At 35.4% G+C, this 23,004-nt stretch overlaps 2 protein-coding genes across 2 annotated transcripts in view; one reads left to right on the top strand and one right to left on the bottom strand.

The window, feature by feature from the left end:
• LOC111798477 (5'-3' exoribonuclease 3) overlaps positions 1-5,934 on the top strand; it is an 11,271-nt gene extending 5,337 nt beyond the window's left edge. The window contains exons 12-24 of the mRNA XM_023681648.1: positions 1,064-1,384; positions 1,566-1,661; positions 1,959-2,054; positions 2,139-2,209; positions 3,130-3,258; positions 3,328-3,404; positions 3,485-3,525; positions 3,631-3,705; positions 3,880-4,037; positions 4,456-4,560; positions 4,648-4,723; positions 4,811-4,911; positions 5,023-5,934. Coding sequence (XP_023537416.1) covers positions 1,064-1,384; positions 1,566-1,661; positions 1,959-2,054; positions 2,139-2,209; positions 3,130-3,258; positions 3,328-3,404; positions 3,485-3,525; positions 3,631-3,705; positions 3,880-4,037; positions 4,456-4,560; positions 4,648-4,723; positions 4,811-4,911; positions 5,023-5,755 — 2,079 coding nt within the window. The 3' untranslated portion in view covers positions 5,756-5,934. The remainder of the gene's footprint in view (positions 1-1,063; positions 1,385-1,565; positions 1,662-1,958; positions 2,055-2,138; positions 2,210-3,129; positions 3,259-3,327; positions 3,405-3,484; positions 3,526-3,630; positions 3,706-3,879; positions 4,038-4,455; positions 4,561-4,647; positions 4,724-4,810; positions 4,912-5,022) is intronic.
• A 2,311-nt stretch (positions 5,935-8,245) lies between these two features.
• Positions 8,246-21,173, bottom strand: LOC111798292 (cell division cycle and apoptosis regulator protein 1-like). Its single transcript, XM_023681353.1, has 22 exons — positions 21,060-21,173; positions 20,774-20,883; positions 20,047-20,247; positions 16,611-16,904; positions 16,377-16,477; positions 15,419-16,150; positions 15,275-15,320; positions 14,177-14,269; positions 14,035-14,090; positions 13,371-13,488; positions 12,397-12,608; positions 12,255-12,318; positions 11,965-12,138; positions 11,311-11,341; positions 10,148-11,217; positions 9,966-10,040; positions 9,748-9,822; positions 9,305-9,661; positions 8,744-9,013; positions 8,621-8,662; positions 8,473-8,535; positions 8,246-8,349 (listed from the first exon to the last, which is right to left on the bottom strand). Exons 2-22 carry the CDS (start codon positions 20,849-20,851, stop codon positions 8,260-8,262), a joined length of 4,242 nt encoding a protein of 1,413 aa, XP_023537121.1. The 5' UTR covers positions 20,852-20,883; positions 21,060-21,173; the 3' UTR covers positions 8,246-8,259.
• Between the last annotated feature and the right edge of the window lie 1,831 nt (positions 21,174-23,004).

The following is a 23,004-nucleotide window of genomic DNA, read 5'->3' as shown; positions in this document are numbered from 1 at the left end:
GGGGGGGGGGGGGGGGGGGGGGATTTTCAGGTGAATATTAGGCAGTTTTTTAAGGTTAGGAATGTTTCCTAGATTTATCTTGTCTTTTAATTATTTATTTTTATCTTGTCTTTTAATTATTTATTTTTATCTTGTCTTTTAATTTCTCTTTCATGTTGAGTTTGTTACTGGACTGATGAGAGTTTCCTTCTGAGAATGTGTGAAGTCAAAAACATCCTTATCCACCAACTTAGCTTCACTTTAATCTTCTTCAACTTCTGTATCATCACAAAACTAGGGCAACCCTAATTGTTTCCATCCACCATTTCTTTAAGTTCAATCTGGATTAACAAGTAACGAATACGAAAAACCATCTGCAAGTTTAAAATTAATAGAAAGGGTGCAATTTCCCACCAAAGAATCTTCAGCTGAGACTAAGGCTTCATTCGATAAGATCAAAATGCCATCTGGAGCACCAACAGATTGCTGGAATGTAGGGGTTTTACTAATAAGATCTGGAAATTCAAGATTCTCGCTGATGTCCCCCAAGTTTGTTTGAGTTGTATGTGCACGGAAGACTCCATAAGTCATCAATTTATTGGTGGTTGTGCCTTACTGGTTCCATCTCTGTGATATCTTTTGAGTGGCTTGGCATGTTCATAAGGATGTCACACCAGCCTGAAACAATATTTTAAAACGGGGATTTTTGTGCCTTCTTTGGGGGAGGTTGTACAATATACTGCCTCTTGTTGATCAAAATTACGCAATAAGCTTTCTCTTTTCCTGTGTTTGTATAGTACAATTTTCATTTACAATTTTTTTTCTTACTTATATATTGTGTGCCCCACCAAGAAAAATATTGGTTTTCTTCTCTCTTTCTTTTTGGCCTTGTGATCCTGCCTTCACACCTGTGTGTTAAGGTTGGGTTGGTTAACGGGTAATTTGCATGTTGGATTACATTTTTTAATAGACTTCTATTTTAGTTAATTTGTAGATTGCATCTCATAATTGCCTGTAATCTTGTTTGCTGCATGACCGTTATCCTTTATATTCTCATACTGTTGGTCATCTTTTCTAAACCCAGAAGCAGGCAGATAGAATAAAGCGTGAAAAAGGTCAGACAAGAAGAGGAGATGATGCAGAGCCTCAGGTTCAACCATCCCTAGTTCCAGTTGCACGTTTTCGTGAATCTCGTCTAGCTTCAGGTCCTTGTCCTTCGCCATATGAACAATCAGGATTTGGAAAAGCCACTTCCAAATTACCTGGACTGAAAAATAAGAATAAGCAATCACTGGAATCTGATGATAGCGGTCCCTACATTCACCGTAACAAAGTTGCTCGTCCATCATCTGGGGCTTCTATTGGTTCTGCTATTGTTGAAGCAGAAAACACTTTGGAAATAGATGTATGTTTTCATGCTTCAGGCGACAGTTCATTGTTATTCTATAAACCCATTAGACATTTTTAGGAGTATTTTCTATGTCCAATCTTTAATTGGGCATGAGCCTTACTGGCATGGAGTTTTCAAGTAGATCATTGAGGTCTAGAATGCTTCTTATAGATTTTATTTTTTGTTTCTCTTTTAGATCCATGAGAACAAAAATGAATTGAAGGCAAAGCTTAAAGAGATACTGCGTGAAAAGTCTGATGTTTTCAACACTGATAATGCAGAAGAAGACAAGGTTTGTATCTAGAAAATTCTCTCCGTTCAGCTTGGCTGCATTATGCATATATTATACTGATCTATCTTAAGGCTTCTAATTTTCATTTTTAATTGAAGTTTCCCTTATGCTTCTTCCTATTGCATAATTTCCATTCTATGTTGCATTATGATTTGTTTTCTGTTTCATGCTACCATGGAGCTAAATGACTTTAAAATTCTTTTTTCAATATTATTAATAGTCTACTCGTGGTTGTATAGTACTATATAATCAATGTGTTAAGCTCATCTCTTAAGCTGAATGAATGTTGATGGTCAGATTAAATTGGGCGTACCTGGGTGGAGAGAGAGGTATTATAACGAAAAGTTTTCTGCAAATACTCCAGAGGAACTTGATGACACGCGAAAGGATGTTGTAAGTTAATTAGAAGTGAATTACTGTTGATTTTTATGCTTTTCATCTACTATGATTGTAAGCTAATATTTTGTTTTCTGTCAGGTTTTGAGGTACACAGAAGGGCTATGTTGGGTTATGCACTATTATTATGAAGGCGTCTGTTCTTGGCAATGGTGAGTTGCTTAGTCTCCTCTCTTTGGTGCTTTTATGATCAATTTTTTTTGTATATTATTGCTTATAATTATCTTAAGATACATGGGTGTCCTAATAAAATGAAAATTTATTTTTCTAAAGAAGATAACTTTATTTTGAGCGTCTATTGTTATTTATTTTTTGTTGAAACCTAGCTTTATTTGGAACAATTTTTCCCAATTCTTCTATTCTAACTCATCATTATCAAGTGGATATTTTATGTTATAATTTTATATAATTATTATTTTAATATTACCTAATTGATAATATATTATGGAATTCATGTTTTAATTTTAACAAAAAATGAAACAAGCTTATAACATTAGATAGTATATTTTTGTTTTGCTCAGTGTAATTTTCTGTTTTCAGTTTCTGAATTGGAAATCTGGATCTGTTGAAAAGATAAAAAATGTTAATTTCTGCGATTTGGATCACATAGCCCAAAAAATGTTTGTAAAATATTCCACCAAATAGATATTCAGAAATCCAATTGATTCACGGAATCTGGAAAACAAGTAATAGAATCTAAATTGCATGGCAAACAGACTTATCTTTTCATCAGTTATCCTTTTCTTTCTAAGTTCTGCAACAGTTTCTTTACCATGCATCTTAAATGTGTCTCTAGCATGTCCTTAATATGCCTTGTTCTCGGAATCAACAAGAATAAAATAATCAAATTATGAAAAAAAAATTGACAAAAAAGGTGGAATATTATAAATGTCATAAGTACCTGTGTCAACCGTGTGTTTTGATGCCGCATAAGTACCTGTGTCTTTTATGTTTCCTTGTTATCATAATTTCATCTGTAGTGGAGTAGTCCTGGGTAATTGAATATGTATTCAATTTTTCTTGTTCTTGTGATGTGCATTTAGGTGTTTACTTCTGTCATTTTCTTCCTCAGGTTTTATCCATATCATTATGCACCGTTTGCTTCCGATCTCAAAGGCCTTGGTGAGCTGGATATATCATTCAATCTAGGCACTCCCTTTAAGCCATTCAATCAGCTACTGGGTGTCTTCCCTGCTGCTAGGTGTGTGTGTGTGTGTCTTTTAATGGAATTTACATTTATCAAAGGGTTCTTACATTGCACTTTTTGCAGCGCACATGCACTCCCTGAGCAGTATCGAAAATTGATGACAGATCAGAACTCACCTATCATTGACTTCTATCCTACAGGTACAGCATTTGTTAAAAAATGGCTGCTTTATAGTTACCTAAGTTTTTTTTCCTCTCCTAACTTTGGTTTGATGTGTCAGATTTTGAAGTGGATATGAATGGTAAACGATATTCCTGGCAGGTTTGTTTGCTTCCAGCCATTAATTTATCCTTTAATTTGATGAACTGGCTTCAATTAGGTTATGCAAATTGCTGCTTTTAATAATTTGTACCAACTATTCTGCAGGGTATTGCCAAACTGCCTTTCATTGATGAAGCCCGCCTTCTTTCCGAGGTTGACAAAATTGAGCATACATTGACGGTGAGTTACTAGTTGTTCGGACATGCATTTCCTTTGGATATGATTTATTTTCCTCCATAATGAGGTCCAGATAATCAATCATCTGTATCTCATCAAGGAGGAAAATAAAATAGAGAAAAAATCAATTCATATCCCTGCTTCTCTTTGAATAATTGTATTTTTACATTTCCGCAGGAAGAAGAAGCGCGGAGAAATAGTGTGATGTTTGACATGCTTTTTGTGACATCTTCTCACCCCCTCTCTGTTAGTATATACTCCCTTGACAACCGCTGTAAGCAGTTGAGAGAGAGAGAACGTATTGAGGTTAAGGAAAAAATGAACCCTGAACATAGGTTTGTATCATGTAAAATTCTTTTGTTCCCGAGCATACTAGTTATTTCTATCATGATGGTATATTCACATCTTCCTGTGTTTGCATGCAAATTCTTCAAATCTGATATCCTTTGAGATGATACCTGTGTTTTACTTTAAGATGATTCTTGTAGTCATTGTAGGTTTAATTTTTATGCTTTTTTAAAGTTTTTGTTTAATGTATTTGCTCAGACACACAGAAAGCAATACAGGTTTTCCGAACTCTGGTCTCTAGGCAACTCGGTTTCTTTATGTCACCACGTGCTTAATTTCTCATGGAAATGTTTATTCAATGTCCTTTCCAAACTTTGATTATTTAACGTGCCACACTCATTTTCTTGGTAGAAGTTATAGTTTTCTGTTTCAAACATGATTCTGATTTGAATTAATTAACTGCAGTGGAGGAATGAATGGCTATCTCTCTCCATGTTCGGGAGAGCTCTGCCCTCCTATATTCAGGTCTCCAGTTGAGGGCTTGGAGGATATTATAGATAACCAAGTCATGTAAGAGTCTTGAGCTCCACTATATTCGATTTCAACATTTGAAGAAGCAAAAATACTGATCACGTTTTCATTTTTCTTCGAATTTAGATGTGCTATATATCGACTTCCAGACGCGCACAAGCATATCACTCAACCGCCCGCTGGGGTGAACTTTCCTCCAAAGGTACATTATTTGTTTATAGCTTCTACCATTGTTTAAATCCACAGTACCGTTCTGTTTTTAAATTCACACGACGTCGTCTTGTGGCAGATTGTGAGCATGGGTGACATGAAACCTGAACCTGTATTGTGGCATGAAGATTCTGGTAGGAGGCATCATCATGACAACGGAAGATACAATGATAGTACAAGGTACTCTATGGCTATAGAGAGTGAAAGTCTATTAGTAAATTACTCGTTTTCATTCATAGCCAACGATTTGGAAACTATACTTCTGGTGAGAATTCATTGCGTTTTTTTCAGGCCAAATCCTCCCGGGGCTATTACAGGTCGACATCTAGGAGATGCAGCACATAGACTCGTTGCCAACAGCTTGCAGGTTAGGGGGGGAGATCGAAAGGGTCACTACAATTGGCAGCAGGCACCCTCGCTCTCCCATACGGTGCAACCCTACATCCCTGGGCATCCCCCGCATCCACATATGGATTATCGATCACGAGATCAGGAAGCCGATTACAGAATGCCACCTGGTGGCAGACCGAACTACTCCCAAGGTCATAACCGACCAATGAATCCCAACGCAATGCCCAGCCACCTAGATGATGCATACCATCAGCCACGCCCAGTATACCACCATGACCCGAGACCTCATTCCCAACACTACAATAGTAGATCACACAATCAAATGAATTCCCAACATTATGGTGAGAATCCTGAAGCTTATTACCCATCAACATCGACATCGTGGTCTCGTCATGGCGATGTGCCTCCCTACCCTCCTAATGCACCGACATCCCACCACCCTCCAACTTATCAAAGTGGTTACAGCTACAACCAACTCGCTGCAGATTCGGGTAGTAGTCAGCAACATCATGGACGTGCGGGGCGGCCTCCTCCAGCAGGCAACAATGGCGGCGGCGGCGGCCCACAACAGCAATATGGAAATAATAGGTATTCCGCATTTGATAGAAGAGGAAACGGGAGACCACCTTCGTCAGCATCACATTCACATGGCCGCAGGCAGAAACCATACTAAAATCAGTTCAATGTACGTCTAGTTTAATGCTTTTCTTTCCATTATACTCACCACAGCCACTTTTCCTATTGTGTGTGAGGAAATTGTTGTACAATATTATTAGACACTTGCATTTTTTTATATTAGTTCATGTGCTCTTAACAGAATTTCTATAAATTTTGATTTTTTTTTCTACTCCATAAGAAAGAAGAGTCGAAATTTCTGCCTCTTAGATTACTTATTTTCAGTTCAGCTAATTTTAACCTCTATTGAGAGTTGAGTATTATAAATATTTAGTAAATTACTCTGCTATTGAGGTGGAAATATGGCAATTTACCTAATTGATGTTTAGTTGACATCTACTTAACGAAATTGTGCTGCAATTAATTAACGATGTGCCTAGAATTCTTTTCTCATCATATAAGATAGTATTGTTAAAACTTTTAATAGGCACACAAATGCATGAGGTGCTCCAACATAGAATAATCTTTCACATGTATATCAACCTTGTACTTTCAATATGTATCATAATCATCATTTAAAAATAATTTTTTAATCAAAACTTGCCCATAATAAAATTGGTTTAGTTCATAAGCCATCCAAAGAAAACTATACGCTCTACCAACCTAAAATCATTTTTTAAAAAAAAAAAATCTCCCCTACATTACTCAATTCATGCATCAAATTCATACACGTTGTCTGAAAGGTTGGGACATCTTGTCATCTTGACGTACTACTTTAATTGACCTAGACCTAGTCATCTTGACGTACTACTTTAATTGACCTAGACCTAGCTCGACAGTATAGTTGCCAGAGTGGAAAGGTAGCAAAGAGGCAGAAATTATTCTCATTTCCATAAGGTTGTAGAGTTTTTATTCATCCTTTCAATAAAATTATTATCATTCCATTGCATTAACTAAGAAGGGAAATAAATACGTTTAAATTTTGTCCACCACTTTACAATCTAATTCAATTCAACGTCCTAAGTAGTTCTTATCAAGGAAATTCAGCTAAATTCGGACTCTATCTCAATGGTTGGAGCAGTTTCTACTTTCTTCCTCTTTTTCCCTTCAAACCCTAACTTTTTCTTTTCTTTAGTTATTTCTTTTTCTCCTCCCTCCAAATTAAGATTAAGGTTATAACATACTCCTTATTGTTTTTCCTAATTTTTTACTATTTTCTTTCATATTTTTCTTAACTTATTGGGATTTTTATAAACCTTTTTCTCATATCTAAGGCTTTTGAAGCTCAAATTTTACCAAGTCCAAACTAGGTTAAAAGAATAAAAGATTACAACAGCAGCAACATTATATTTGTTGGCAGTGGGCTAATGAGGTCGAGTTTGATCATGGGTACTAAAATGGTTTCTTCCTTCCTATTCGCTCTTCTTCACTATGTCGACCAAAACCCCTGTCACTTGCTTGAGAATACCAGATTGTTAGGTTGTGTAATGCGCCGAAAAATGATTTTAAGACTTGAACAATGAGACCCCACCCTCTCATTGCCCCGAGAAGGGCTTGTTCTACTTAAGGGAATTCTCTCGGTGTCCTGCTTTAAAGATTCCATCAACCTTGTTTATGTTCTTGTAAATAAGCAAAGAACAAAGTGTCTATAAGGTATATTCGCTTCTAGTCCATACAAATAAGCATCTATACAAATTCATGTTGGGGGATGCTCACAAATTTTGAAACTATGGCTTTTTACATCCCTATTTTTTAAATATGATTATACATTTGATTTAGTTCGTTTTAAAATTTCTAGTTTCACTCCATCGTGCTACAAAATTTAATAAATAAATAATGTGACAGCTAAACTGTTATTTATTATGGTATGAAATATGTATCTTTTTCCTCTTTTAAAACAAAAGTTCTATCCAACTTTTAATATGGTTATTCGATATATAAAACAATAAAAGTAAACAAAAGCTTCCATCTCAAAATGAACATAAAAAATAAAAATAAAAAAAAAAAATAAAAAAAAAAACTATGTGAACATAAATAGTTTTAAATTTTTGTTTCTGTTTCTTAGAATTTTACTCAAATTTAACAATTTTAAAAAAATAAAAACAAAATACTTTATGTTCACTCAAAAAAGGGATATTTCCAGAAATTCAAAGCAAGAAATCAAGAAATTTGTTAAAACATTTTTTAAATTAACAAAATAGCATGATTAAAAATAAATTTACTAATATATGTCAATATGTTTTAGATACATAATAACAATTTTCTTGTACTATATAGAAGTACATTAAAGTATTGTATATATTCCCCCACAAAGTATAAAAAGAGTAATAATTGAACAAATTTATAATAAGCTGCAATTATTTTTGTATTACAATCTTCTAGTAATGCCTAAAATTCTGAGGTATGAACATGGAAACATTCAAAACTGCCCAGTTCTTCAAACAATCAGTCAGGCAAAAAAACTAACAAAGAAACGGTAAAAAAAGAAAAAAGAAAGAGGATTGACATTCTCATTCAATCATAAATGAGAACACAAAAATTATTGCATAAAGNACTACAATTTCAAAGGTCAGACATTCGTACAAGTTTGCCATACAGGATCCGATCATCCCTTCCAGTGTTCGACTCCAACAATGCACTGTGAACAAGTTCCTGATAAGAGGAGAGAGAGAGGTCAAAACCATTCATCAATATCTGTATATATTCACAATTTTATGTTACAACCAACCAACCAACCAACCAACCAACCAACCAACCAACCAACCAACTACCCACCTTTACATCCCTGTGAGAAAGGAACTTCCCCATGCTGTGGATCATCATTCTCATATCTTCAACCTGATAGATTACCACAAAACTGCTGTGAGTTCTTAATTCCCTCGCTGGGAATCAGTTAATATCAAAGAAGGTTTAGATTTTTTACCCGAATATAGCCAACTAAGTTTCGATCGAAGAACCGAAAAGCCTGTTTCAGATTAACCAAAATTAGCAACGTAAATTAATTTGAATTCTGAAGAATTTAGGTTGTAAGGTTCGTAAAACTTACCTGCAGTAGCTCCTTGTCTACCACTGCCTCCTTGGGAGGTGAAGCCTCTTTCTTCTTCATCTCGTTGTCTGTCCCTTTTTCAACAGACTCCGTCGTTTTCTTGCTGAGGCTCTCCGGTTCGGACCCTTTGGGATCGTCAGGTTGATTCGGTGCAACATTTTCAGGCTCTTTATTTGATGCTGTCTTCCCCTCTTCGTTCAACTCAATCTCTTCATTGGCTCCCGTTGTAGCATTCTCTTCATTGTTTTCAACCATAGCATCCACGTCGTTCTATTATCACAAGGAAAACATAACACAATTTCAAAATATTATCTTGTGGAATAGAAATTTATAAAAATTAATATAACACGTAACAAAAGTTAATGAAGTTCAAAGCACACTGAGGCAGTAGCTCACTGAACTTATGCATGATGCAATAACATTAAATGAGCCGAGGCACACAATACATTAGAAATCTAAAATATAGAATACGGAAAAAAAAAAAAAAAAACAAAAACTTAATATTATAAAGCACAAGTCAAGGAAAAGTTATTGGGGATGGAGAATAGAGAGGAGAGATGCCTCATTAGATGAATTGTGTTGAGAACTCGCGTCCTCCAGTTCCTCGCATTCTTCAGGATCTTCTTCAGGGTCTTCTTCAGGATCTTCTTCAGGATCTTCTTCAGGCTCTTCTTCAGGCTCGTAATCTGTTTCAGTTTCCATCTTCATCTCATCAACATGACCAGCTGAGTTGTTCCCCTCCACTGCAGGTGTTACGGCATCCACTTGAGATGCACCTGATGTTTCCTGATCGATAGATTTAGGAACGTCAATAGTCTTTGACCGTTTGGGTGATGATTTTTTTTTGTCTTCCTTGTGTAATTCCTCCCGCGGCCGCTTTCGTTGATTTCTCTTTGCCACAAACTTGACACGCAATTTCTACGCCAAAATAAAAGATAAAATAAATATATAAACCTTTAAGATCATCAGAACAATAATTTAACTGCCTCAAAGGTTCATGCAACCTGGAGGAAAGTTAAAATTCGGCTTCCCATCTGATACTGAAGCATTTCATTCAGTGATTCAGCAAATAGTGAAAGCTGTGAAGGAAAAAGAATAAAGCAATGTGTAAGTAGCAAAAAACCAGTAAATACTGCTTTGAATCAGTAAGTAGAAAGCTCTAATACAGAATGAACTTCGTGAACAGAAGGTAATGAAAATCTTCATTGCAGCAAGGAGGTACCTCAAATGTCGATTCTTCAATGTCTTTGTCTGTATACTCCAAGAGTGAGTCAAGGGAAAGCGACAATGACCGAAACTGTATTGCATAATAAAAACAAGATATACAATTAAGATATATTATTAAAATTAAAGGATGCACTGTCAAACTACTCATGCAAATGGATCTGGCTAAAATCAACCTACTTTGGAATCCTTGCTCCCTTTAGCTCGTAGAATCAACCCAGGATGTCGAGGAGGTTCTTCGGACTTTCTCTTTTCTTTTACTTCTTTGTTTGGTTTGCTTTTAGACACATCTTTACTCATTTTCTCCTTCTCCTCTTTTGATTGTTCACCATCTCTAGATTTTTCTCTCTTTCCATTACTACTATCCTTCTCACCAACTTTTTGTTTGTCAATCGAATTGGTTGTAGGACTGAATTCCTTGCCAGCTTCATTTTCATTCATCATTTCCTCTTTCTCAGTCTTCTTCAAATTTACAGAATCATGCAGTTTCAATGTAGTAGGAGAAGATGTCGACTTTGATTTAGGAATATTTTTTTCTTGTTTATCATCTGTAGTGGGATTCTCCACATTGAGTGTTTCATCTGCTGTAACCTTCTTCTCATGCCCATCACCTTTTCTAGAAGCTTCCTCGCTAGAAACCACTGCAGGAACCTTTTTTTTAGGTACCCTCTTAATTACTTTCTTTTTCACAGTTGTTTTCACAACAGTATCTTGGGTAGCTGTTGCATTGACATCTGAATTGTCCTTAGACTTATCCACAGAGCAATCCATTTCATTCTCTTCTTTTGGAAGTACATCTTTATTTTTTTCATTCTGATCACTTTTTGCCACACGTCTAATTACTTTTTTCCTTGCAAATGTCTTAACACCAGCAGAATCATTTGAAGGTGGATCCGGAGGAATGTCAGAATTCTTCTCTCCATCAACCTTTTCATCCAGTTTGTCATTTTTCTTGTTGGCTGCATCACCAACCGCTTTGGCCTTTTGTTTAACTATCTTCTTGACAATCTTCTTTTTTCCAGATTTCACAGTGCCACTTTTCTGAGTACCACCATCAACTTCTTCTTGATCTGGTTTCTCAACATTCTGAGCTTCCTTGCCTCTTTCATCCTCATCCTTGCTTTCAAGTTTTGTGCTACTTCCATTACCCCTTCCCTCAGACGTATTCCCTTTGTCATCTTTGTCACTCATTATCTTTTTTTCAGACTTGCTGACACTTTTAGTATCTTTTGTTGATTCTGTTTCTTTGACTGAGAGTATAAAGAGCATGGGGATGTTAACAATTTAGTAGTAAAATATAAAGTCAATAGTGTATTTCAAGTAGATGGTGCAACAGAAATTACCTTCCATGCCTTCCTTTGTCTCCTTGGATATCTGAGAAATTAACATAATCTTAGTGCAGAAATATATAGGAGAAATCTAAGAGCGATGCAGTATGAACTTGAGAGAACATTATGCAGAATAAATAACTTTTATTTGAAAAGGCACACAATACCAAAAATACCAAATATATAAAGGAATTTTTGGACAACACGGCTCAAAAGGAATTAAAGAATCTTCAATGACAAGGATGGTAAATTGTGCATACAAATTTCAGTAAATTATATATAAATACAGGAGATTCATAACATTGATGTGTGCTTGGCAATCTCTTCACCCTATCAAAAGTTCATCTCAATTATGTCATAACAGCTGGAATATCACCCTCATCTTTTGAAATTTCGTTCAGTACACTGCATCCTTATATTAGACACATAGAAATTTGGAACATAAACATCAAGTGAATCAAAAGTCCACCAATTATCTTAACTTCACCTCAACCATCCCATACGCCAGTATATGATCCAGTCAAAGTTGCATTGCACACACAAGGAAGCATTTAAAATGTGTTTTTCATTAACAGGTACCAGCCACAATTTCTTCAAATAGAAATCAGAAAAATAATAATATGTCTTAATGTTGATGAAAACTCTACTTAGAACAATAAAAGCACAAACCTCCTTTTTCAGTGCAATCTGGCGCTCTCTCTCAACAACAGCCTTTTTATGCGCAAGCCATTGTTCCTTCCACACATTTAATGAAGGGAGACAATCAGATAAATCTGGAACAAATAATACAGAGACTTCTTTATGGCTCAATACCCCATCCTTTCCATATCTATCATAGTGTATCTGATGAGACAAATACCCTCAAGTGTCAGCTCTTTAAATAATTAAAAAATAAACCAAGTTAGATACGCAATATACAGGTAACAGACAGTCAAGCTTAACAGTATTTAAAAATGAACCTCTAAGAAACGATTCCAGTGGTGGCAGTTTTGCAAGTCTAGTTGTGTAACATCCTTCGCATACCTGGATAAAATACGTTCACAAATAAGACAAAGCAAAGCTCTTTCTTGCATACAAACACAAGTAGCACATAACACGAACCTAAGGGCTGTTTGAACTAAAGCACCATCATCAACTGAAGGATCACCACCATCAGATGATTGCCATGGACCACCAATTGCCATGAAACTCCGGCCTTTCTTAAGAATTGCAAACCTAAGGATATTGCAAAAGTGGGCTACACGGTCGTCTGAACTTCTCTCAGATGACAACTCCTCAAGAGCATTTTTACTGATACCACTCATCAAAATAATCTGAACCAGGAGACAAGATAAATACATGAGCAGCAGGGTACTGAATTTGTTTTCTTGATTTTTGGTTCAAAATGAAAGAGATGAAAAATAAAATGATGCATCGCTATGCGATAAAAATATGTACAGATTGACAAGAGTTTATTTTCCTCCAACTATAAAGTAGTTGATGTACAATGACCAATCATTTTTTGTGAATTTTACGCATGTATCTACAATGATCTGTTAGCCTCCACTTCAACATCCTCATTCTGCATCCATAATTTAGGTGACAAACAACTAAGTAGTCAAATCTTCAATTATCTAAGCAGGGTTATCAAAATCCAGACCATAAAACACCATTCCTCCTCCATCCAGTATAACAGAACAGCAGCAAGCATATCTCTCATGAAAACATTCCTACCCTTAGGATATCTTCATTATACATATTTCAGGGATATAAATTTGCATTCTAACAATAGTAATAGTAAGAACCCCAAAAATTTCAAGGAGACAATTCAGGAAGACTCAGATCGTTCAAAAGGCATTAATTGACAAAATAAGAGCACAACGAAGTTTGCAGATGCACACGAAAAGGAAGGGTTTTTTTTTTTTTTTTTTTTTTTCGAGAAAACATGCTTTCATTGAAAACAAATAAGAGAATACAGAAAGGGCACACAGAAAACCAGCTCAAAGAACCAAAACACCCATAAGAGCAGAAAGGAATATTTTATGAGAAACAGAGTGACTGAAGTAAACATCAGATGCAGGTTGCAAGCAACCTACCTTCACATTCCATACTATATTCACATGATCTGATTTCTCAAGTTCTCCAGCCTTAAGCTCATTGGAAAGCTCTTTTGAGCCAGATACGATCCCTTCATCAATAAAGTCATGCTCAAAACTGTAGCAACAAGAAGTATTAGATGGCCATTTTTCTTTACCGATAAACTTTTAGAGCAACAACCAATTTGAAAACACACAATCATAAGATCCACAATTAATAAGCATGCCTCGAGGAAACAGACGCTCAAGATACAGATTGTTTCTTATCAAAAGAAGTTTAGGTTATTATGTAGCAATGGAAAATATCAGAATGGTTGAATTTCTGCTTTTATCATACAACTTCTTCCTCAATGAACTGAAAAAAACTTTGCCTATGGTTTTTTTTTTTTTTTTTTTTTTTTTTNGCATAGAAGTGGCAGAACACACATTAAGAGTAAAATAAAACCAAAGCTCATCTTTGACGCAGAACAAGCATGAACACAAATACACCCAAAATGGGCAGAAATAAACTGTTCAACCCAAATGGCAATATAATATAATCTCGAACCCTCAACTGTGACAATGAAAAGAGAGGGAAACAAAAAATGTAAATAAACTCTTTTACAATGCACCTCCAAAGAAGCTACAAGAAAAGTTTCAAATACATGAGAGAAAGATGAATTACCTGACAGGAGTATGGATGGAAAGGTCAAGTTTCTCCTTTGGCCAATTCACAATAACCTAGAATAATTGAAAACATCAAGTCCTCTACCATCATCAATAAATTGATAAAATCTTCTAGAACGCATATAACATGATGTATGCACCTTTGTAAACTCTGGGGATACAAAGAGTCGAGGATATCGCTTTTCCAATGACAAATAATCCCGTTGTATGTCAACTAAACTGTGCGGGCACACCTGCAAGTGAGGACAATCGATACCCACAAAGGGAGGAAGGCATCAAATCAGAAAATCATTGGTTGCAACACACACACACACACAAAAAAAAGAAAAAGAAAAAAAAATCTTTCATGACATTGTCACAACCCTAACATATTCTTACTCAACTATTATACATACAAGAAATATTAACGATGATCTGTTGTCAAATTAAAAAATATATATTCCATATCTTTTTTAGATAAGATTATAACTTAGATAAAAATCAACTCCCAACTATAATCTAGGAGCTCAGAAGATTGGCCACGCTGCTCCCAGAAACAATGCATGATTATATCACAATTGCAAAACGAACTATATGTTATAAGCAGCTTGTTCCAGAAGAATGGGAAATCGAGAAAGGCAATGAGCGAACAGAATCTAAGTGGAACAAATGAAGAACATGAAATCACTTCATGGAAATATCACAATTGCGAGAAAAAAAAGTACCAGAGCAATTTGTTCCAGAAGAGTGGGAAAGACAAGGCAATGAACAAATGGAATCCCGGTGGAGCAAATGGAGGACTGAACAAGAAAGTGAATGCAAGAGGAACTTTTGGAACATGAAGAAACTCATATTAGGTGTAAGGATATAGAGAAGGAAGGAGAAGAAACTAGGCCTTATGACTAAAAAAACCTCGTTCTTGCCAAGGAAGGTAATGAATAAATGGAATCCACGTTGAACCAACGAATAACAAAGAAGAAAACCAATGAGGAAAAAGCAAACTCTGGGAGGTGAAGATACTCTGAATCAGATGCAACGATATAAAAAAGGGAGAGAAGAACCAGGGTATAGATAATTTCAGGATTCAACACTAATTCCAGAGCCAAGAAGCAATGGAGAGAATAAGATAGAAAAAATCTGGAGCAAGCGATTTAATTCCTATAAAATCCAGTCCCTAAACTAGAACAAAAAGGAGCCAGATATTTAATGGGATGTATCTCGTCAAAATCATTGAATGACTGAGCTCCAGATCTTTTTACCTTGCAGACATATTCTCTCCTTTTTTCTTTAACGGGTGAGTGATGCCTTCAGCATTAAAGAACACCGAGTTAGTTATAACGGACCAACAAAAGATTCTGCATGCGGAACTACAGGAGGGTCAAAAAAAAAACATCAAGATCCACCTATGCAAGGCTTCATAATGTGGAGAATCTCGGTGTAACGATCTTCCCTCCTTTGCCAAAGAGGAACCACGCCTGTCTTTAGAAAGTCTTGGTGGAGTGCTTATACGCCTAGCTTCGAGCCCACGTTTGAATTCTCTGTCTCTTTCTTTCTGTCTCTCCAAGATGCGCTCTCTTTCCCGTTCTCTTTCCCGCTCTCTTTCTCGTTCTCTCTCTCTTTCTCGTTCACGTTCTCGCCGTTCTCGTTCCCGTTCTCTTTCTCGTTCTCGTTCACGCTCCCGTTCTTTTTCTCGTGCCTTCTCCCTTTCTTTTTCTTTCTCTCTCATGCGAAAACGGTCCCTCCGACGCTCCTCCTCTCTAAGCTCAAATTCCCGAAGATAACCAGCTCTATCATCTTTGTGTTCATCAATCCTTGGATGGCTACTATGAGTCAACATACTACCTGAATAATCTGAATCGAGAGAAGTTCCATGAAGCCCTTTCCCTGCAGCATAGTCTCTACCTGGTGGCAAGCTCACTCCATAACCTGGATTTGATGAACTTTGGGAGTAGATAAGTTCATCCACATTTCTCCGTGGAGCAGCCCCTAAAATTGACGTCGAATGTTGACCACTATAAGAAGAATTGAGCACCGATACGTTGCGAGGATCAGCATCTACTCTTACTCCGTAAGAGAGAAACTCTTGAGTGGAATGAAGACTAGCAGCAGCTTTTGCTGAAAGATAATCATTTTGTCTGCCAGAAATGTCCCGCTACTTAGCGTCATTAGAAACAGACAATCATTTTATTCGTTCTATAGACTAATACCAATAAAAGCAGAAAGAAAAACCTGAAGACAATAGTTGTTATATGGTTTGACCACTGGAAAAGTCAGATAATCACAAACTTCCAGATTTCCGTAGAAAAACAAACCAACCTTGACTTAATGCAACATACAAATATCCTGACCAAAATACTATACCTTGAGCTCCCATCAAGGGCGTCTGATTGCAGAGATTGAGATTTTAGTAACTGCTCTTGACGAAGCAGGGACATCTGATCAACACGGTCATACGAGTCGGCCTGTTGGAACACAATAGAGGGATTACCATCAAGAGAACACACATAAACAGAACTGCAAATCTCATTATTTTCTAAAAAGAAATACTACTAGAAGAATAAAAGAAGACCAAAAATATTCCTACAGAAACCATACATGACGTTGATGCCCAAAACCAACAGATTCAGAAAATCGTCCAGCTGCATCATTTTTCAAATCCCTCCCTAAATAAGCACTCTGATGCTCACTATATTGCCGCCTTTCCAGAGTAGGATATTCAGTGACCTTTTCAGTGAACAACTGACCAGTTCTATGACCATAGCCATGGTTTGAAGATGATATATAGTCACTTGACAGATACTTGGGGGAATCAGGAATGGCTGAGGCATAGCTTCCCCGACCTTCCAGAGCAGATGGAACACCATTCCCTTTGGCACTCAGTGGAGGGCCCTATATTTAGCAAAATAGGACAACAATTTAGTATAACTGTTGGATAATAATGAAATCTCAAATATTCATTTACCATAACTTTCAACTGACAAGACGTAAGGATGGACCACAAGGCCGCATTCCAACTAATTTTTGGTCTGAATACAGAACTGGTGATATTAGTGGAAGTGGGAGATACAGTTAAGATGACAAGGAACACTCGAATGGAAAATGTAATTTGTAATTACAATTTTCAAACATAATTATAAATGTAAAGAAAACACTATTTCACAACTCATAGATGCAACAAATTAACTACCCGAAAAAAAAAAAGTTTAATGACCTAAAAGCTCATGTTAAAATGTTCCATTTACTGTGTTATAACCAAATCATCCAAAACGGGTAATGCATTAAACCGATATTCACGCTTCTAGTAAGAGATACACAACCCAAATAAGCCAGTTTGCCACGCCTTCAGTAACACAGAAATCAAGTCAAGCTCATGAAGTAACACAAAAACAAAAGCAAACTACAATAATGAAACAAGTGATATATGGATTTAATTAGCAATCTTTCTAATTGTTTTTCCCAAATTTTTACTTAATGATCTCAATATTTTTTGTATTCTTTGTCTATTTCCTAATCTTTGGGACATTGTTTTTAACTGTGATATTAAAAGTTGATGTGGTCTTACATGACAACATGTTAAAGCATCTTACAAAAATCTTTATTAGGAAATTAAACCTGTTCTTGCATTAACCCAGATAGTGCTCTCGTGCAATTGTCTTCTTGGGGTGTGGGGGGTTTCCTCTACCCTACCACAAGGTTGTTTTCCTTTTTAGTATTCTATTATTGTATATGCGGTCCTTTATCGATAATTTACTCCTTTTGTAACTAATTCATATTCTAGTGCTTTTAAATTTTTATAAAAAAAAGGACAGAAAAAAATATATACATACTGTCTTGTATGTATCTTTTGGTCTCTCTGGATTATGAACGTAAGGGTGTAACTTTTTACTTTCCACTAATAAATGAAAAGCCAATTTCATGTTTTCAAAGAAATGGAAAGTAATTTGACCTATATGTGGAAGCCAAGATCCTTGGTGACCAGATTGTTCAAATAAACAAGGAAGTTGTTGAAACAATTGGGCCCAATGTTTACATGATCAAGCTACCAAAAATTCTCAACATATCAAGTACATTTAGTGTTCCAAATTCGAATAAATGTAAACCACAGACAGATTGGCCGGGTGGTCATTGGAGCTAGGAAAAATAACTGAGCTTTAAAAGGAATGAGATTAAACTATGATGGTCACTTACCTAGTCTTAATATCCTAAGTTTCAAAGAATCAAATATTGTAGGATCCGTTGTCCTTGAGATTAGCAAGGAATACTCTTGATACTTAATTTGAGGACAAATTTGTTTCAAAAAAGGGTAAATTAATGGATTTTCAATGAGTAATTTGAATTCAGAATATCATAATCATATTTCATTTTACTGTTCATATTCATATATTGTCGGAATGCTTCTTTACATCAATTTAATGAGTTAGATTTTTTGTTAGGATTCCAACTCAAATATTTAAGGTCTTTTTGATATACAATCTGAATTTTGTTTTATGTTTTCAGATTATTGTTGGCATACTTTTTTCCATCAATTTAATGAGAGATTCTTTTGCTAGGAATCCAAGTGAAATATTTAGGGTCTATCTGGTAAACAATCTGAATTTTGTTTTATGTTTTCAGATTCATTGAATCCAATAAATTCAGCCAATATGTGTTTGGAAGATTTGTTTCTAAAAATTGTTTTTGAATTTTGCGATCGAAAGTGGTGGAAATTATGGAAACAACATTTTTATGTTTCGGTCTATCCAGACTTGATTTGAAAATTTTAAAATGCAAAATTACATTTAAAAAGATATTAAAAAAAAAACTTGGATAACTATAGTATTTCATGCAATAAAACCATTTAATTTTTGTTAAATTAAAAGATGTATATTATGATATATTATAAATTATGAGATGTAGTAAAATAATAATTATACAAAATCTATAACATACAACTTGTTCATAAATAAATTAATAATAGTTTAGATTCAACATAACATATATATCATTTATTATAAGAAACAAGATTGCATTAAAACAAAAGATGGAACAACTAGGGGGGTCAGGGTAGAGAGAACCCCCTCCCAACAAAAAGATACTTCTACAAGAAAGTTTTCCAACGGTTGACAAAGTAAGGTTGTAATTATAAAAGAATTTCATGTAACTAAAAGCCCATCAAGCAGCGGTAAGCTGTACATTTCTGTAAAATAATAAATAATACATAAATTTAAAAATAAAAAAAATAAAAAGACAACTTATCTTCAAAGGTTCAACCTACTATTTTAGTTAGTAACTAACAAGAAATTTAGATTAGATCCTTAATGGGGAAGATTGTTTTGAACTCATCAAGAACAAAGTTTCTCGTTAGGAAACCTCATCTAAAGTGTTTGTTGGTTATTCTCTTATTGATATTTTAATAATTGGGGGGCTTTTTCTGTTTATAGGGGCGATCTTTAGTTTTCCCTTTTCTCGTTGATCTCCAGCCTACACTATTGAAGTCTTTGAATTTTTGTACTACTTTTATCTTTTCATTGATTAATGAGTTTTGTTTCTTGTTTTGAAAAAAAATGCAAATGAATGTAGAATGCATACTTGATGAGTTGCAACCATATTCTTGGTAGTCACCTATTTTTACCCTATGCTATGATTGTGGAGGTTGCCACATTATTAAGTTAGTCAAAAACTATCTTTTAACTAAGGTAATCATGAGATAATCAAATCTTTTACCGGATACCAATTTGCAACCATCCTTTATAAAAAAGGTAAGGCTATTTGAAATCAAATGGATTAAATCTTAATATACTACTCTATAAGTTTCAAAAGAAAGAAAAACTGGAAAAGCGTGCAAGCTCACGGAAATTGGCATTAAATCTCCACCATAACATGAACAGAACGTTTGAACAAATACCACGATGATTGTCAACTCTTTCACAATAGGAAACCCACTCCCCCATATCCTAATGAATTTAGGCTAAGAAACTCTGGCACAAAAGATGTGGTGCAAAATAACATAATAGTCCAAAGGAAAGTACAATTAAATGGGCGAAAACCTAACCTGTGGTTTGCCACTCAATGCACCTGAGCTATACACAGAACCATACTGTCCTCCATAATGAGTGGTGCTCGATGAATGTGGCCTGTATGCAGCAGTATCAGCTTCCTGTGATGCTCCCAACATTGAGGAGTGCCTAGATGCCATGGAGTGTTGTTGAGAGTCGGGTCCCCCAACAGAATTCCCCGGGTAGACACTTCCCAACTACAAAAGCACCAGAAAGCGATCATAGTAAGAGAACAAGGGTAAAAGTAGTCACTAAATTTTATGAACCCACAAAAAGGAGGAATAATCATTTCCCTAATTTTATACTGCCTTATTCATAAAGATCCCTTGAAACAGCCATAAAACTATTGATTGTTGAAATAAAAGGAACAAAAAAAACCCTAACGATATTCATCAATACTAGATTTTTAAAAAGGTAAATAGCATATCAAAATAATGAGTAAGGTTTTCAGCGCAAGAGAGAATTATATATACCATATATCACACGTCTTGAATAAAACTCTAACGACGACGACTGGATACCAAAACAAATGCGAAGAGCGTATCACAACATCAAAAATCGACGAATGGTTAAGGTTCGAAAGGCACGCAGAAATTGAATATAAAACGGACCGCGTATCAAAACATCAAAAAAATCGATAATTGTATGCCAAATAAAATAACAAGACAAGGATTCAAGGTTCGAAAGACATGCAGAAATCGAATAAAAAAATGGAGAGCATACATTTTGGCCATATCCAGTCTGCGCAGCATATGACGAGGACTGCTGTCCGTAGTTACCACTGCCTCTAGACGAGTACATATTCTTTCACGTTTAGCGATTACAGAAGAACCCTGCGCAAAAAAACCCCCATGCAACTATAAACTAGAAATTCTCGTAGAAGCAAGGATTAAGCCATCATCACCGACCACAATTAACAGGTCCATGCACATGATATGAAAAATTGAAAAGTGGCATCCACATTACGAAACGAAGAAGAAGAAGAGATTGAAGATGAATTGGTGCTTACCCGAGAGATTCGAAAATCGAACCCCACAAATTGAAGCCCGTCGATAAGGTCCGAAGGTTGAATAAGAAACCCTAGTACCAATCTGATTCACTGGGAAGATTAGAAGTTCGTGAACTCATACATATATGTCTTATTTCATTTTACGATTATAAACTAAAATAAATAAATTAGATTTTTTTTTTTTTTTTTTTTTTTTTTTTTTTTTTTNAAACATGGTAACTTTTTTAGGGTAATTATGACATTTGTGAAGGTTAAATTAGTAAAGATATCCCTTAACTTCATATATTCTCTCGAACAAAAATCTAAACTTTTAAAATTTTCACCAATATTCTTAAAACCTTTTAAAAAGTTAAAAAAAATTGGATTTTTATTAGATATAGAATTTTTGGTAAGTCATATTTAATTTATATAATAAAGTTTTAATTGAAATAATTATAAAAAAAACTATAGGTTAAATTATATAAAAATGTTTTTTTTTTCTTATGCAATTGGGAAATCTTATTTCAAAAATATATAAAATACATCTAATACATTTGTCCCCCTTATGTTCAAAAGTGAGAAAGGGCAAAAATGTAATTTTTAGTTATTGATGAAGAAAAAAGGTCCAAATTCTCTCTCTCGGGTTCTCTTCTTCTCCAAATATCACAGTCATGCTTGTATAGGACGTATTTCTCATGGTCGCATGCATGTAGCATTTCAAGCCTCCTTTACTTGCTTTAATGTTGTATTACTTTCTTGTTTCATTTTATATTGTATTATAACAAATTCATGTCTACTCCTGCAATTGATTTCACGATGTTTACTTTCAACTTATTTTCAATGATTTTTCTCGCCCACGTTTTCTAAAATATTTTCTCTCAAATTGTGGCTCGAGGCTCGATCATATATTAGAATTGTCCACGAAGTCTGATTTTTACATAGCTAACTTGTTCGCTAGGTTAGAACAAATACCGCAAAATTGCTAGTCCACTGTCAAGAAAGTGTGATTGTGACAAGTGGTATCAAAGGTTTGTTAGCTTTTTGATGCATCGAGACCGAAACAATGTCAATGATAAAGTCGACACCTAAATCACAAGCCGACTGACTTACCTTGATGGAAGAATAAATGATGTTCTTGAAAGAGATGCCTGACACGGTACATTTCATAGAAAATCGGCTAGTGAAACTAGATAGAAAAATTGGGAGTATAGATGCTATCAATGCTCGACTAGATGGGTTGTCGATCAAAAAATTGATATTTAGGGTCGACTCCCTAGAAGGAAGAGTTACGTGAATGATTAGCTCAAAATGTGGAGGTAGCCCTAATAACTCCGTCGCACACATTGAGGATCATGTTGAAGAGGTAGATGATTTACAAAAGACCATGCTGAAGTTGTTCAACAAATTGGCTGAAGACTTCGTAACAACAATTGATACCATCAAGGGAGAGATGATCGAGATAAACACCCAAGTGAGTTTGACCATGAGGGCCGTAGAGAATCACACCCCAGGCCAAGCTCATGTTAGATTGAATAAACTGAAAATCCTGAAACCCAAAGCCGTTGAAGGAAACTGAGAAGCCAAAGAATTGAAAAACGGTATCTTTGATGTAGAAACTTTTTTTTTAGGACCTAAAAGTTATACTCGCCACAATGCATTTCGTGGACGATGCAAAACTCTGGTGGGGTTCGAAGGTGAATGATAGTCAAAGTGGGTCATGCACCATCAACTCATGGGAAGACCTCAAGAGAGAGTATTCGACTCAATTCATCCCCAAAAAATGTTAAGTTTGTAGCAAGATGAAAACGGTGGGAACTAAGACACACCGAAAGAATAAGGGACTATGTTAAGTAATTCTTCGCGTTGATTCTGGATATCCGGGACATGATGGAGAAATATAAGTATTATGTTTTGTCGAGGGATTGCAGCCATGGGCAAAGACAAAACTATATAAATAAAATGTTTA

Source organism: Cucurbita pepo, chromosome LG07, assembly GCF_002806865.2.
Source record: "Cucurbita pepo subsp. pepo cultivar mu-cu-16 chromosome LG07, ASM280686v2, whole genome shotgun sequence".
In the NCBI taxonomy this organism is placed as follows: domain Eukaryota; kingdom Viridiplantae; phylum Streptophyta; class Magnoliopsida; order Cucurbitales; family Cucurbitaceae; genus Cucurbita; species Cucurbita pepo.
Note: the sequence above shows the minus strand (reverse complement) of the source record. Positions and strands in the feature narration are given on the sequence as shown.

Excerpts from the sequence above, each read along its gene's own strand:
- LOC111798292 (XM_023681353.1), bottom strand. The coding sequence starts at position 20,851 with ATGTACTCGTCTAGAGGCAGTGGTAACTACGGACAGCAGTCCTCGTCA. Across the intron at positions 15,321-15,418 it reads CATTATGAAGCCTTGCATAG|GCATCACTCACCCGTTAAAG; the intron begins GTGGATCTTGAT and ends TTAATGCTGAAG. Across the intron at positions 11,342-11,964 it reads AGATTGCACTGAAAAAGGAG|ATATCCAAGGAGACAAAGGA; the intron begins GTTTGTGCTTTT and ends TTAATTTCTCAG.